Source organism: Poecile atricapillus, chromosome 6 (genome assembly GCF_030490865.1).
Source record: "Poecile atricapillus isolate bPoeAtr1 chromosome 6, bPoeAtr1.hap1, whole genome shotgun sequence".
Classification (NCBI taxonomy): Eukaryota; Metazoa; Chordata; class Aves; order Passeriformes; family Paridae; genus Poecile; species Poecile atricapillus.
Window position 1 is genome coordinate 25,445,284 of NC_081254.1, and position 14,792 is coordinate 25,460,075.

Sequence of the window (14,792 nt, forward strand, 5' to 3'; positions counted from 1 at the left end):
AAAAAAAATAGCACAGGCTTCAGCAATAGTTGTGATATGCTGTCTCCTCTTGGGGAACTAATAGACAGGGAACAGCAAGGCTTTAAATGATTTATTCAGTACCCTGGAGATTTTTTTATTTTCTTTTTTCATTTCCACATAAATTACACAAGCACTTTATAAAATGAATACACATAAAACACCTTGTAAGTGCATAACTTAAAAAAAAAAAAAGAAAACAACAAGAAAAAGCAAACAAACAAATACCTTTAAAAATCTCACTGAAAATAGGTTTTCTGGTTGCTTGTTTGTACTAACTGCTTAAATTGGCAGTGCTGTTTTAGATTATAAGTAACTGGAAAATATATACTGTTTATATATATATCTATATATTCCTGGCATTTGCTAGAAGTGCTTTGTTTAATTGTGTCTCATTCTCTCGGTACAATTAAAAGAACAACTAACTTAAACAGCTGAGAGTGAAATTGATTTTTTGCTGTCAGGAACTGCCTTCTAATGGGAAACTGATAAAATAAAACATTGGACAACATTTTGCAAATTATATGGAAATATTCCATGGAAAGAAACTACATTACCCCCACAAACTGCCACCCAGGTCTTCTTGTTATTAAAATACTCGCTGATGGGCACAGAGTCCATGGCAGCCAGGGACTGTTTGGGCCCTTCATACAATTGAGATATCATATTTACCGTCCTCAGGAGTCTGTCAGATCCTTCTCTTGTTCCCCCTTCACAAGAAAAAATTAATGAAAAAGGGGAGGAGAGACAGCGAGGTGAGATCTGAAGGGTTCCCATCTGGCACAAGCAGAAATTGCTGCTGTTTCCTCCATTTGTTGCATCCCCGAACATCTCCGGTGCGGACAACCCAAGAAGGCTCACAGCAGAGACGTGCTTCCCAGGGAGCCTCCTCCTTTTTTTCCAAGCCATCAGTTCAAAACATATATATATGTATATATATATATATATAAGTGTGTGTATATATATATGCATATATATTTATCTATGGATATATAAGGGTGTACACAGACTTTGCACTGCTGCCAGTAGAATCCTAAGGAAGTTTTCCTCTCCCCCAGCTGGATGAACACCGGCGGCTGTGTCTGTCAGAGCTGGGTTTTTGTCTGGCAGCGCGTCAGCAAGTTCAGGGTCGACACTGGAGACTTTCAAGAGAACAAAGGGGTTGGGGGGAGGTGAGACAGCATTGCTGCTCCAGCAGCTCCATGGCTGGGGAGAGTTTTTGGGGTGATTTTCCTTCTTTTTGTTCCTTGTGGAGGGTTTCCCCAGCTGGATACATAGGATGCAGGTGGCCAGAGGATCAGGGGGTTCCAGCCCTCCTCGGGGAGAAACAAAGTTGCTACATGTCCCACCAGGATGCCTCGTGTCCCCCTGGGGACAGCCCTGCCAGTAGAAGGTGTAGGTGCCACCAGTGGGTGCCAGACTTATTCACAAGCAGAGGCGACAGTTGTGACACTGGTGATCTTGGTGGAGTCATCAGACCAAGGCTGGAGATTCTGGAGGGCGAAGAGAGAGGAGTTGTGGACACAGATGGGGTCGGCTTGGATGGGTTGGTTGATGGTTTTTTGGAAGGCTTCCTGCTGCAGTTGCATGAGGATGCGGTTTGCTTGCTGCCGCTCAGCCTCCCGCTCCTCCGCTGTCTGCCTCCTAGGAGAGAGGGAGCCATTAGGGGGGCCGGGGGAAGCAAAGGAAGGGTATATCCAGAGAAATTAAGTTGTGCTGGGTGCTCATGATGTGGGAGGGCAAGGGTAGGAAAAGAGGGTGCCTTGCCATGGCGTGGTCGCACATCCCCTACACAAATGGCCAGTAAATCCCATAAACTGGGAACTGGGTCTGTCTGTCTTACTGACCTCAGTAAAAACTGCTCTGATCAAAGACAGCTGGGAGCAGCCCACAGCTCTGGATTACTCTCTGCCCACAGGAAAAAAAAGAAACAAGCAGAGACAAAACACCCAAAGTGTCACACAACAGCATTGCAAAAGCTGAGATCCCCTGAAAACATGCTCTGGTCTGACAGCAAGAGCCAAGCATGCAAAGCCTGAAGGAAGAAGCATGGAGCAGGATGGGGTGAGACAGAGACTGGCAGTGTCACACAGCTGAGAGATGGGCAGTGTCACCCTCGACATCCCCTTCCAGCATCCACGTTTGCCATCTTGTCTGCCACACTGCAGTAATCAGCTGTTGAGAGCTTGGATGAAGGCAAAACCATTCCCATGGCAGGCAGCAAAATTTCAGCTAAACACTAGAAACACATTTTTTAGCAGTAAGAGAAATCAAAGTACAGATTATACTATCTGGAAAGGGTGAATGACAATGTTTTTCAGAGCAGTTTGGACATACGTCTGACTGGTATGACACCAGCAGAGGTGATCCACAAGGAGAGGGTGCTAGTGGGTCAGAAGGGGTTCTTTCCAGTGTTGATTGGGCCCTGACTCTGGGCTGCCTGGGAGCAGATAATGGGGATAGCCTGAATCCTCTTATATCCACAATGGAAACCCCACTCCTGCTTGCTTGGATAGCAGGTCAGTCTAAAGTCTGCAGCTTACGCTCACCTCTACTTCATCTGGCACTTCTATTGATGCTGCTGGGAAAACCTAGGAGCAACTCCCAGTGCTGGTCCCAGCATGATTCCCAAAGCATCCTCTCCCTCCCTCAGACCCCCAGGCTCAGCTGACATCCTCTCAGCAGCTTCAGTGGACCACTGACACAGGAAATGGCAGCTTTTTAATTTAGCAGCTCAAGGGGATGTGAGATGTCTCATCCTCTTTGGCCATGGGAATTGGAAGTGGCAGCTCTGATCTCCACAGTGACATCTCAGAGCACAAGACAGAGGGTCCCTGGCTCCCAGTGTGGAAGCAGGGTAAGGCTTGGAGAATAGCAATGGGCCTCTGGGCACCCAAGCCTCCGGACATGTGGCCAGTGTTCCCTCCTGCGAGCAGGTAGTTCAGGGCTCAGTCCCTGCTCTAATCACTGTGTCAACATCTCACATAAGACATCCCGGGAAGAGCAGGCTCAGAGCTGCACCAGCCTGGGGAGTAGATCAGTCTCTGCCTCAATGAATATTTAATGACTCCCTGCACAATGAGGAGATGCTCCAGGAGGAGGGAGGGAGCCCCAAGTCCAGGGTGATCGGGAGCACCATGGCTGTGAGCACTTTGCTCTCAAGTATCTCCCTGCTGCAAGCAGCTGGTCTAGTCATGGTTTCACACCTGTCTGGAAAGAGCTGTGTCTAAAACAAGAACCCAGATCTAAGGGGGGGATCACACAGCCATGTCACTCTAGTGGAGACAACCAGGCAAGGGGCAGGAGCAAGACTCTTCCCCCCAATCTGTGTTCAAGCAGTTAAATTGCTCAGAAGGCTCATAAGAACTCTCTTTCCTTGGATATTTCCCACTGCCTTATTCAGGCCAAGCCTGCAGCAGCTCCTTCCAGCTCCCAGTGCTCCAGGAAGCATTCAGAGTCCACTGCCCAGTGCAGGGGCTTGAGGCAGCAAGATGGGTGTGCTGCCAGCCAGGGGCACGCACATGTCCATCGCAACACTCAGCAGGCAGAGACGCATACAAGCAGAACTTACAAGCCTGTGTCCCTCTGGCTCAGGCCAGAGATTCTCCCATGTCTAATATTACAGCTGAGGTCTGGCTGCAGCCTTTCCCTTAGGCAGAAGCAGGATTTTGTTTCTCTTTACCCAGCTATTTTTTGTAAAGCACGTGAATAGGTTTGTATCCTCTGCACCTCTGCCAAAAGAGGCTGAATTTAGCCAACAGACGCAAAGAGTATTGACAGATGGATTTGCTTCACTTCCTTAGGAAACCTGGTTAGAAGACACAGCTGACCCCATTTTGCAGGCCACAGCAGGACTGTTCCTCCCCCAGGATTCTGTTTCTGGCCAACAGAGATCACTCCAGCTAGAGACTTCCTAACAGTTGGAGACTTGCACTACCATGAATTCTCTAGGGAAGAACTCACTGGGGTTGAGGATTCACACACCCCCTTGGTTTCAAGTTCCTTGACTCCCATTTCTTACCCAACTTCAGTATATTCAGGCAATCTCTGTCCTATTAAACTTCGGGAAGACTCTGGGGAAGCCCTTTCCTCCCATCTTGAAGCTGCCTGCCTGCCTGCTTGCCCTCCAGCCCCCAGTGCTCAGCACCCAGCAGCTCGGCACCCACCTTCTCTGCTCTGTGAGGGAGCTCCCCCTTGCCCATCGCTTTCCACCCCCACGGGAGGCCTGTCCCCAGCCCAGGGTAGAGGATGTTCTCAGGGCTGGGGCGCTTCCCTCAGTGCAGCTTAGGAGGGGCAGGGTCACTGCGATGGAGCCCTGGAGGCTCCGTGTGAGCCCAGCCTTCTCTTCCTCTCCGGCTTCACCGGCACGCCCGGCAGCAGAACAAAAAGAAACCTTTTGGGCAAGGAGGCGCCGCCAACCCCGCGGGGACAAAAATCTCCGCGTTGTGCAGAGCCCTGTACTCCCACAGCGCCGGCCGAGGGCTCCCACACACTGCTGCGAACCGCGGGAGCCTCCGCACCCTCTGCTGACACTGACTGCACCCACTGCACACGCGTGTGGATGCACACATCCATCCCCGTGGGTTATACCCGCACACGTTTCTGCACGCAGGTCCGGTGTGCACACACCATGGAATGCACGCACACGGCCCGCACCACAGCACATTCGTGTTTTGCGCTTACACAAACACAAACACACACACACACACACACACACACACACACACACACACACACACACACATACACACATACACACCCCCCCACACACACGCCGCGTGCGGGCACGCTTCACATTCACCCTGCAGTTCTACACGCGTGCCCTGCTCGCACACACACCCGCAGGTGTGCACACACACACGAACACAGAGCTGGCCACGCACACACATATGGTCATGTTCACACACACACGGGGCTTGCACACCTCTGCGCTGCCATCAATGCTCCTGGCGGAGCTGCTGGCAGCCAGGTCTGTCCCCCCCGGTCTGCCCCACCCCAGTCCACCGAGATCCTCGGTCCCTCACCTCCACTTGGTGCGCCGGTTCTGGAACCAGGTCTTCACCTGGGCGTCCGTCATCTTGAGGGCCTTGGCCAGGGCAGCGCGCTCGGCCGAGGCCAGGTATTTCTGCCGATGGAAGCGCTTCTCCAGCTCGCAAATCTGCAGGCGGGTGAAGGAGGTGCGCGGCTTCTTCTTCTTGGGGGGCGTGCGGTTCTGGTAGGGGTGACCTATACGGCGTGTTACAGTGAAGGGTGAGAGGGCCACTGGGGGGGACACGGGAGGAGGGGGGATGAGAGGCAAAGAAGCAAGCAGCGACACATCAGCAGAGGGGCTCCGGCTCGCGGCCGCTGGACTGGGGACCACCCCCCACCGCTCCGAGGCCGCGGCTTCCCCGCCGACACCCACACACGAGCTGCCAAAACTCGGCGGCGGCCCCGCGGACCGGGAAGGCCCGGAGGCCTCTCCTGGGCGCTGCGGGCACCCTCCGGGCACCGCTCGATTCTGGCAGAGGGGAAGGTGACCCCTTGCCCGGCCAAGTGCCTGCCGGGGAATGGGGGGTCAGCAGTGGCAGCCGGTCCTGGCGCCGGGCCGGGGCTCCGCGCTCCGTGCCAAGTGGGATCGGGATAATTTCGTTTAGGCGCGGCGGTAACTCCATCGGCCCCGGCCCCAGTGCCTCCTACACGGGAAGTAAAGTCCCGGACTGGAAACCGGAGTTGCGATTTGTTGTTCTGTTTGTTTGGGGTTTTTTTGTTTTGTTTTGTTTTAAATATATCTGGTTTTATTTGGGGTTTGATTTTGGTTTTTTTTCCAGCCCCACAAAAAGAATAATTAGTGAAAAGTCACATTGTGTCTAAGCCAGGAACAAACTGAGTGAAATCCAGTCAGGTGCTTGCCAGGGGAACAGCCCCGTTCGTCCACCCTCGGCCGTGCCCGAACTCAGCACCATCGGTTCGAAATTAAACGGGAACTTTCAAATATCGGGCCTCGGTTTCCGCCCTCGGGAAGAGGCGCTGATTTTTTCCCCGTTGTAATTTCGTTCCTTTTGTTTGTTTGTTTGCGTCTTTTTTACTTATTTCTTTTCGTTGTTCGAGTTTTTGCTTTGTTAGTGCCTAAAGACGAGCCCGGCTAAACCTGGAAACGGTGGCGAGGCCGGGAAGCGGCTCTAGCCCGGGCCCCGCTCTGCTCGGGTCTGCAAGAAGTCCCTTTTGGTGGGGAAAAAGGCTGAGCCGAAACCCGCAGCCGGGGAAAGACAGCCCGGTTAAGGAAGGCAACGGGACGGCCTTCCCGGGCAGGCCAGGGCCGGGGCCGCCTGTTTGCCTTCCCGCCGGCCGGGCCGTGCTTCCCAAATAACTCTCGGTTTTAAAAGAAAGTTTCCCCGGGTGTTGGTTCGGGCGGCAGGGATTGGGCAGCCGTGCCGGGGGCTGGAAGGAGATCGTGTACGGAGTTTACCATCCCTTTTCCTCCTTGCCCGCCTTTGCCGACCCGTATCGCGGGGAAAAATATTATGTAAAAACCTACAGGAAACTAGTAATAAATAACTTAAAAGGAACGAAAACAACAACAACAAAATCCTCCACATATACAAACAACCACAACAACCAAAATATCAAAGCAAACAAACAAAAGGAAACATAAACTCATTTAGGGGAGGACTGAATATGCCTCATTTCCCACCCCGTCTTGCTTCTGGCCTCCTCCCGAGCCAACTTCCCAGGACCATCCCGGCTGCTTTTCCATCTGACCGGAGAGACCTCCGGCTGGATCCTGCGTGCCCCTCTGGGCACCGGCTGCCGCGCCGAGGCCGGGCGGCGGGGGAGGAAGCGGGGCAGCGGGAGCAGAGAGAGAAGGGGAGTCCCCGGTGAGGCAACTTACCTGTGAACCTGTCTTTTGTGTACCGCCTGTTGCTCTCCATCCAGGGGAAGGTGAGCCCTGTGAGGCTGTTCATGCCGTTCACTGCCGGCACGGCGGCGGAGAGGGGCTGGTGGACGCCGCCGGCCACGGGACGATGGGCCGGGACGCGGATCACCCCGCCGGCCGAGCTCAAGGTGTTGCCGTTCATGCTCACCGCCATGTTCACATTGTAGGAGCCGGGCAGGCCGCCCATGCTGCAGGAGGTGCCGGTGTAGGCTCCGGCCGCGCCGCCGCTCGCCCCGTAGCCACCCGTGACCGTGTTATAGGCGCTGCCCACGATGCAGCCCAGCCCGTAGTCCGCCGAGTCCTGCAGCCGCGGGTGCGACACCATGCAGCTGCCCGGCTCCGACGTGTTGAGGATCTGGTCGATGCCGAAGCTGATGGGCTCGGCTTGCCCTTGGTGCAGGTGGTGAGCCCCGAGGTGCTCCATGCCGCCGCTCGGGCAGCGGGGCCGGACCCGCGCCCCGGGCAGGGCAGCACAGCCCCGCACCGCCCCGAAACCGGCAACGGGGCCGCGCACAGCCGGGGCACGCCGGCTACGCGCTCAGTCCCATAGCACGACGGCAGAGCACCCCGAGAAACGCCAGCAGAGCCACGCAAGGCCGGGACACGGCAGCCACACGCTCAGCACGAAGACACAGCAGCACAGCCATGCGCAGCCCAGGTACAAGTGTGAAACACCCCCGCAGCCCGGGACGCGACAGCCGTGCCCAGCGCGGCACGGGACACAGCCACTGGAGCCACAGCAGCGCCAAACACACCCAGCAGCTCCCGGGAGCGGAGACGCGACACCCCAGCCACGCACACTGGTCCCGCTCCGATGAGACCCAGCAACCCCAGGTACCAAGACGCGTCAGGAGCCTCTCACCCAGGACACACAGACCTACGCAAAAACACACGTACACACACAAGGGTGCCCCGGAGACCCCTCGCCGCGGCGGGCGGTGGGGAGCCGGGAACCCCGCGGAGCTCGGCGGATTGTGAGTGCGATCGCCCGCCGCCCCGCTTGCCCATCAATCACCCTACCCAGGGCCTACTGCTGCAGGCCCTCACTCTCCATTGGTTGGATGCTGAGAGCAGCCCAGTGAATGACAGCAGAGAAGAGCACACAAGAGGAGTTTCTTCTTCCCCAGCCCCCTCTCGCACCCCCACCCCACCGCGGAAAAAAAAAAATCACCGCCCGTCCCGGCGTTATAAAGTGAGCGCTGGGTGAGCGCAGGGCACCGGGGGGTGAAATAGTGGCTGATAGCGGGCGGCAGAGCGGGGACGTTTGGTCTCGGAGTTCGTGGCGGCGGGCTGCTGGGAAGGGGGATCTTGGCTGCCAGGCCCCGCTGGAGAATCAAGCCTAGGCTGCTATTCCCAAGGGCTGCCGCTGACCCCGAGCGAGGGCTGAAGCCGGAGGATCCCCTTCTGGTGGGCTCCCAGCCCCGCCGTGCCCCTTTGTCCCGGGAGGGTGTTCTCAATTTCCGAAGTCAGCACCCTTCAAAAAGCCAGGGGGAAGCGGCTCTCCCACCCCACAGCAGAGACTCGGGGACGTTGAGAAGGGCACCCCACAAAGTGCCCGGACCCGTGGAAGGAGTGTGATGGAAGGAGGCGAGGGGCTCCTGAAGCACACCTCCCTCCGGAGAAGCCGGGCGGGGGCTCACTCCCCCGGGACGATGGCAGGCCCCAGCTGCGCCCCACGGGGCGGCGGACACCGCTGACCGGGCACCGCCGCTGCTGGCCCCGCCGTCTGCTGCCGCCGTGTCCTCCTGCCCGAGGGGAGATGAGTGTTTTCGTTTAAAACTAGAAAATCATTTCAAAACTTTAAAACAACATGAAAATGAAAGCCACTACTGCGATTTCTGTAAAACTTGTAATGGTCCTGGCCCGTCGGTGCCTGCTCCGCACAGCCAGGCACTGGGCACTGCCGTCTCCTTGAATCCGGCCTCCCACAGCTGCCGACCGGCGCTGCCCAGTGCGACCCAGCGCTCCCGGCAGAGACGTCAGGGTTTTGCCCGGTCGTTTGTGCTCTCCCTGTGTCATCTCTCCCGCTACGGGCTGGGACCGGCCCTCCAGGCTCCCTCCTCCCTGCCTGGGGGAAAGGCTGCCCTTCACATCTTCAGCGTGCCCGTGGATTTGTGTCCAAAGGGGACCGTGGGGACCCCGCAGAACAGCCTGCTCGGGGGTATCCCCCACATAAAACAAATGGTGCTGGCATGGAAAGTCGCGTCTGTGCACTCAGGTACACCACTCATCACCAGCTTTATCATCCCGTCCTCATCCTCACGCTCCATATGTTGTACACAAGCTCACAAAGACCCTCATGGGCTCACAGGCACCCATGCTGACAGTCCCACACATTGTCTTGCACACACACCTACATTTGTGCGCTCATTCAAACATCCCCACACACTCACAGACTGTCACAATCCACTGCACACACACACGTTCTCGTTCACACCTTCACAACTATATATTCACACCCACAGTCACTCCCACAGCAGGCTGTAACACACCCCAGCTTCCGTGCGCTCAGACACCCGCAGACACTCACACTTACCCAGCAGTGCTTGTGGGTTCCTGCCACCCTCATCCAAGCCACAGCCCTGCTGTGATTCCCCAAGACCCGTCACTATCACCACACCCACCACCACAGCCCCACAGGGGAAGGCTGTGGAGACAGCGGGTGGCAGCAGCAACCCACAGCCGCCCCTCGGCCCCATGCCCGGCCGCTGCCCAGCCAGCTTGCCCCCACCACCACCCAGCCCTGCCTGCCCGCTGGGGTCGGGTTTCCCCCCTCCCAGTACCTGCCTCAGTTCTTGACTTCTGAACTCTTCAGGGAACTCGCTGGCGCCAGCTCCATCAACCAAAGTCCTTGTGGTTAGGAGGAGCTGGGAGAGGAGGGAGGGAGTGAGGGCTGGGGCCAGCCGGGGCCGGGAGGCTGCCCTCGGGCAGGGGGCCTTCTTGTCCCACAGGACTGCAGCTGCCTTTCCCCTTCTTCAGGATATGCCTGGGCTTCTTAGCCTGCCCCTTGTCACACAGGAGATGTGGGGCAGAGCCTGCTCACCTGCCCTGAGCGTGTCAGGTTGTCTCCACAGGGAAGCAATAAAGTATGCCATGCCAGTCCTGCACAGTCACCTGCCAGTAAGCTCTGACATCCAGAGGGACTCAGATCTGCTGCCAAATCCTGAGACCCCGGAGATGTCCCCCGTCCAGTAAATAACACAGCTGCCTGATGCCGCTTGCACATCCCAAAGGCCCCAGTTGATGCCAGGAAAAGCCTTGGCCTCCCCTGCGCCAGGGATCCCCCAGGCTGAGCAGATGCCGAAGGCCCCAGAGGGACTGGCCTCGAGAAATCACAAGGTCAACACCAGTGATCCAGTCTGGTTAGTGAGGGTCACAGCCCCTAGCTGCTGAACCCAAGGTAGAGGCTTTGGGGCAATAAAATTTGCCAGGAGACAGATTACAGGTGAGTCAGAATTCCTTCTGTCCAGCGCCCAGTGAGGACAAAGGAGAAGAGCATGCAGAGATAGGTCCTGACAGGGATTGAAAATTTCTGGAAATCAATGGGAATTATTAATGAGTTTGGGGGATGATGCACAGCCCCAAGATTTACTCTTTGCATAAGCAAGACTTCACTTGCATCCTTAGGAAAGCCACACATCTGCTGGCATTGGAAGTTTGGGCACTGCACATCGAAGCTCCAGGACGACACCCAGTTCAGATGTTCCAATTCAAATTACTCCCGGCCTCAGTTTCCCCTTAGGCTCTCCAGCGCTGTGCCTTGAGAAGTACTGTAGAGCACAAGGCTCTGGAAATGTCAATTAATATATGTTTTTTGCCTCCCTAATTCTGAGGCTAAAGAGGCAGTGCTGCAAGCTCACATGCTAAGACACGTCAGGGTCAGCCTTGGTGCTTTCAGATTCGCATCCCAACAGGAGAGTCTACAAGGACCAGCACCCACTCTGAGGTGCATCCAATGATCCTACAAAGGGATCCTTGGGCTGGGGGCCAGAGGCACCCCAGTCCAGATGTCTCTGCCTGGATCCTCAGTCAGTATGCTTCCATTTGTTGAGGGCTGGATTTGTCACTCTTTGCTAGGATTCTAAATGCCAGGCCCTGCAAAAAATAATCCAGATATCACACTCTAGGCAGAGTCGAGGGAGACAGACATTCCCAAATGTTTGCACAAACTGTTGCTTTAGTTCTTAGCTTTTCTGTACAGAGAAATCTATTTTATGGGAAACACCAATAAGGTGGGTCAGACCTCCTTGGAGGCAGACAAAAGCCTCCACTGCAGGAGTTGACACGTGCATAAAGTTGCTGCAAAATCCATACATCAAGGAAGCCCAGTGTCCTCGGTCTCCACTTCTCCAGAGCATCTCACCTCTTTCAAATATCCACAGCCACTATACATATTCCTGCAAGCCTTGAAACTTTTGTCCCCCTTCACCTGCCCCAAACAGCTGCTGGGACAAGTTCATTTCCAAAATGGTGTTTTAATCCTGCCCCAAATGAGGGTTAAGGGCCCGGTATATCCATTCCAGGAAATGAAAATTTAGATGAGGGCTCTTACTGATGTACAAGGCTCTCCCTCCCCACGAAGTGCCATGGGATCCTTTCTCAGGTTCTCTCATTGATCGTGTGCATCTGCCTCCTGCTAGCAGAGAGGAGCAGCCCAGCCAGGGCTTGACCTCCACCCTCCACTCCCCTTTTCTTCTGCCTTGCTGGCTTCCCGGGGTCCTCTTGGCCCCTGAGCTCCTTTGCAGCTCGGGGCTCCCGGGAGTTTGGCATCACAAGCTGCCTCTCTGCCTCGCAGCTGCTGGCCGGGACACCGCTGCGAAATACAAGCCCTCCTGAGGGGACCGGGGACAAAAGTGGTGTGTCTGGGACCTTGGCAAGATCCCAGCAAAGCCCGTCGGGCTCGGTCCGAAAACTGCACTTCGAGTAGTGCTTTCCGGAACCTATAAAGGCCTGTATATTGCTGAAAGGAGAGTGAGCGACTCTGCCGCGGGCAGGTGCGCGGCGACAAATACCCCTCAGCAGAAGGGTGCGCCCCGACTCCTTCCCTCCCTCGTTTCGTTCCGCCGGGGCCTCCCCCAGCTCGGGTATTATCCATCTTTCTGCGCGTCCATCACTTCCCACAGCTCTTTCTCTCCTGTCGCGGCCCCTGTGAAATCCATTACGGCGAAGGCGCCGGTGCGGGTTGGGGCAGCGCACGGGGGCTGACGAGAGAGCTCCGGGGCCAAGACTGCCCCGTCGGGCGTCCCTCGCCTCTCCCCGGACCGGGAGCCGCGGTCTCCGCTGCCGTCGGGGCTCTACCGCTCAGCACTGCCGTCCGCACTAAGTTATGCCCCAGTTGTCGCGACAGACGCCGACAGCGAAGCGGGAGGACCCCCGCACCAAGCAGCCGGGCTCCCTCGGGGCCGTGGGCTTCCCGACGGGAAATCTCGTTTTCCGCAGCTCCCACCGAGTCCGAGCCCGCACGGGCGGCGGCTTTTCCCCGGCTCAGGGTCCGCGGGAAGGGCGGCCTGCGCTTCCTGAACGTTAAAAGCAATTAACACCATTTGGGGAATTTTTAATTGCTCTATAAAGCACGCTGTAAATAATTACTCCCAGCTCTGTTGATCCCTGGAATACGCACTGACAGTTGTAATTTATGGCTTTGGAAACGTGGTCCCGTGCATTCAGCATAACTCCTTATTACAGTAATGACTTAGCGCCGCTGCACTTAATGAGTATAAAGTGCCCGGCGCAGCGGGAGCCGCAGCATCGCACGAACTTCGCCCGCAACGATATTTCTCCACTTTATGGTTACAAACGACCGAGGGGCTACGAGTTAATACGGCGGGGAAGGAGCGGCGGGGCCTGCTCCGCGCTCTGTCAACCACATCTCCCGGGGCAGTAGTTATCTACCAAAAATAAGTATTTAGAGCAGTTCGCAAACTGCCCCTTCACCTTCCCGTAGCCCCTGGCTTCTTGGAGAAAACGGGTTCAGCAGAGGGAAGCGCAGGGTCGCGACTCATCGCAGCTGTAGGCGCAAGCAGTGAGGGTGCCGCGGAGTCCCGAAGGAGCTGCACCTTCCCTCTGTCTCCCACCTCTCTTTGCCCTGAGACTGACCAGCTCCATGCAACAGGCCGGGGGTCCCTCGTCCTTACGGATCCTCCCCAGACGGGGGTACCCGCGGGAGGGGAGGAAATGGGGTGGTGGCCGATGGGGCCCGCCGTGCCCGGCGGCGCCCCATGAATATTCAATGTCGCCGGTTGCCGGAGGAGCATCTGCCAATAAATTATTGGTCCTGCGGCACCAGCCCCTCTCTCCACCGTGCAGAAATGCGTGTAATCCCATTAGCCCCGTCCCCTTGGCCACCCGCCCCGCACCAGCCCCTCTGTAATGAACGGCGTCTGGTCGCCACCCCCGAGGGCATCGACGGCAGTGGGGGACACCGGGGGCTCTGCCCCGTTATTAACTCACGGTTTAATTACACTCTCCGTGACAGCGAGGGGAGCAGACCTGGGCTGGTCACCCGCGTCCCTTCACCGCCTCCCCCTGGGTCTCCCCCGCTCCGAGAAACTCTGACCCCGGCGACAGCCGGGCCCTTGGCGACATAGAGGATGGCAATCGTGATATGGCCCGATCCTGCGCTTGCCCCTCACCCACGGGGGCTGCTCACCGCCGCCGGCCCCGGCTGCCGGCAGCTGCCCTGTTTGCTCGCTCGCCGGGAAGCGGCGGCCTCTTTGTCTCCCAGCCGCCCCGAGCCTTAGGCCTTTTCCCCATCAGACAAAGTCCTGTTTTGCCAACAGATTTGTGTCTCTCCCCTCCCCGGCCCCCCCACCTTAAAAGGCGCCCTCGGGGGCAGGGGCGCAGGCAGCTCCCAACGCCGGGCAGGCGGGAAGCGGCCCGCCCTGCCGGCTCCGCTAACAGAGTAGCTTTCACTAATGAATGAGAAGATCCGATAATAATGGTCTTAATTATTGCAAACATTGTTCCGGGCTTAGCTCTAAAAACCTCAAAACCTTCCTCGGTAAATCCTCGCGTTTGTTTGTTTATTTCCTCCCTCTTTTCCCCTCCTCGAGGTCAATTAGTACGCAAAAAGCAAATAGAAATTATGGCAGAACCAATAGGTAAACTTAAATCTAATTTGCTGTTGTTTGCATTGGCCTTTGGAGAGGAGGGCCGGGCAGGGGGGGCTGTCCCGTTCCCCCCAGGCAGCTGCCGCACAGGTGGGTGGCTGCGGGGACAAGTCCTTGCCCTGCCCGCGAGTCCCTTCCGTCCCCGAATTCAGGAGACTCCGACGGGTTCAGGCGCTTTTCCTTATTTACACTTGTCTTTTTACAAATTATTCGTATATGGGCTGAAATATCTGATCTGTAAATAAACAGAAAATATTTTTGTACCTAAGAAAAGTACTGACAAACTCCAGTACCTCAGGTTATGAATTACAGTAATTTTTGACCCAAGGATTTTTTTCTTGACATGTACATGCTGTATGTAATCGAAATTAACATTTGTGAAGTTTTTATACCATTTATTTAATGACATTTTGAAAGGTAATTTTTGGAATTTACAGCTGGCAGGGGTAAGTTTCCTAGCAAAGGACTCCCCCGCTCACCATTTAGATAATTTTTGCACCTAAACTCATTTCTGACGTTTAAGAATACATACAAATTCTCTCAGGGCACTTAAAAACTTGTCGCAGCACTTGTCGTTTACAGCACACGTATTATCCATGGCATAAAATCGGGGAAGTGGTCTAGAAATAGGAAATCATGGGGGTTTCCAAACCCTAAGTCTCCGCCCGTGGCACCACCTGCTCCCTGCGGGTAAAACACCCAGCCAGCTCCGCCCGGGGACCGATGCCCGGGGATGGGGAGCGCAAAGG

At 56.0% G+C, this 14,792-nt stretch overlaps 1 protein-coding gene across 1 annotated transcript; it reads right to left on the minus strand.

Annotated features, from left to right (window-relative positions):
• Positions 1-533: 533 nt before the first annotated feature.
• On the minus strand, positions 534-7,358 carry TLX1 (T cell leukemia homeobox 1). The gene is made up of 3 exons (XM_058841616.1): positions 6,890-7,358; positions 5,043-5,244; positions 534-1,662 (listed from the first exon to the last, which is right to left on the minus strand). The coding sequence occupies exons 1-3, from the start codon at positions 7,356-7,358 to the stop codon at positions 1,440-1,442; spliced, it is 894 nt and encodes a 297-aa protein (XP_058697599.1). The 3' UTR covers positions 534-1,439.
• Positions 7,359-14,792: the final 7,434 nt, after the last annotated feature.

Coding starts and splice junctions, on each gene's coding strand:
- TLX1 (XM_058841616.1), bottom strand. CDS start 7,358: ATGGAGCACCTCGGGGCTCACCACCTGCACCAAGGGCAAGCCGAGCCC. Junction 5,245..6,889: donor CACAAAAGACAGGTTCACAG/GTAAGTTGCCTC, acceptor CACGCCGTATAG/GTCACCCCTACCAGAACCGC. Junction 1,663..5,042: donor AACCGGCGCACCAAGTGGAG/GTGAGGGACCGA, acceptor CCTCTCTCCTAG/GAGGCAGACAGCGGAGGAGC.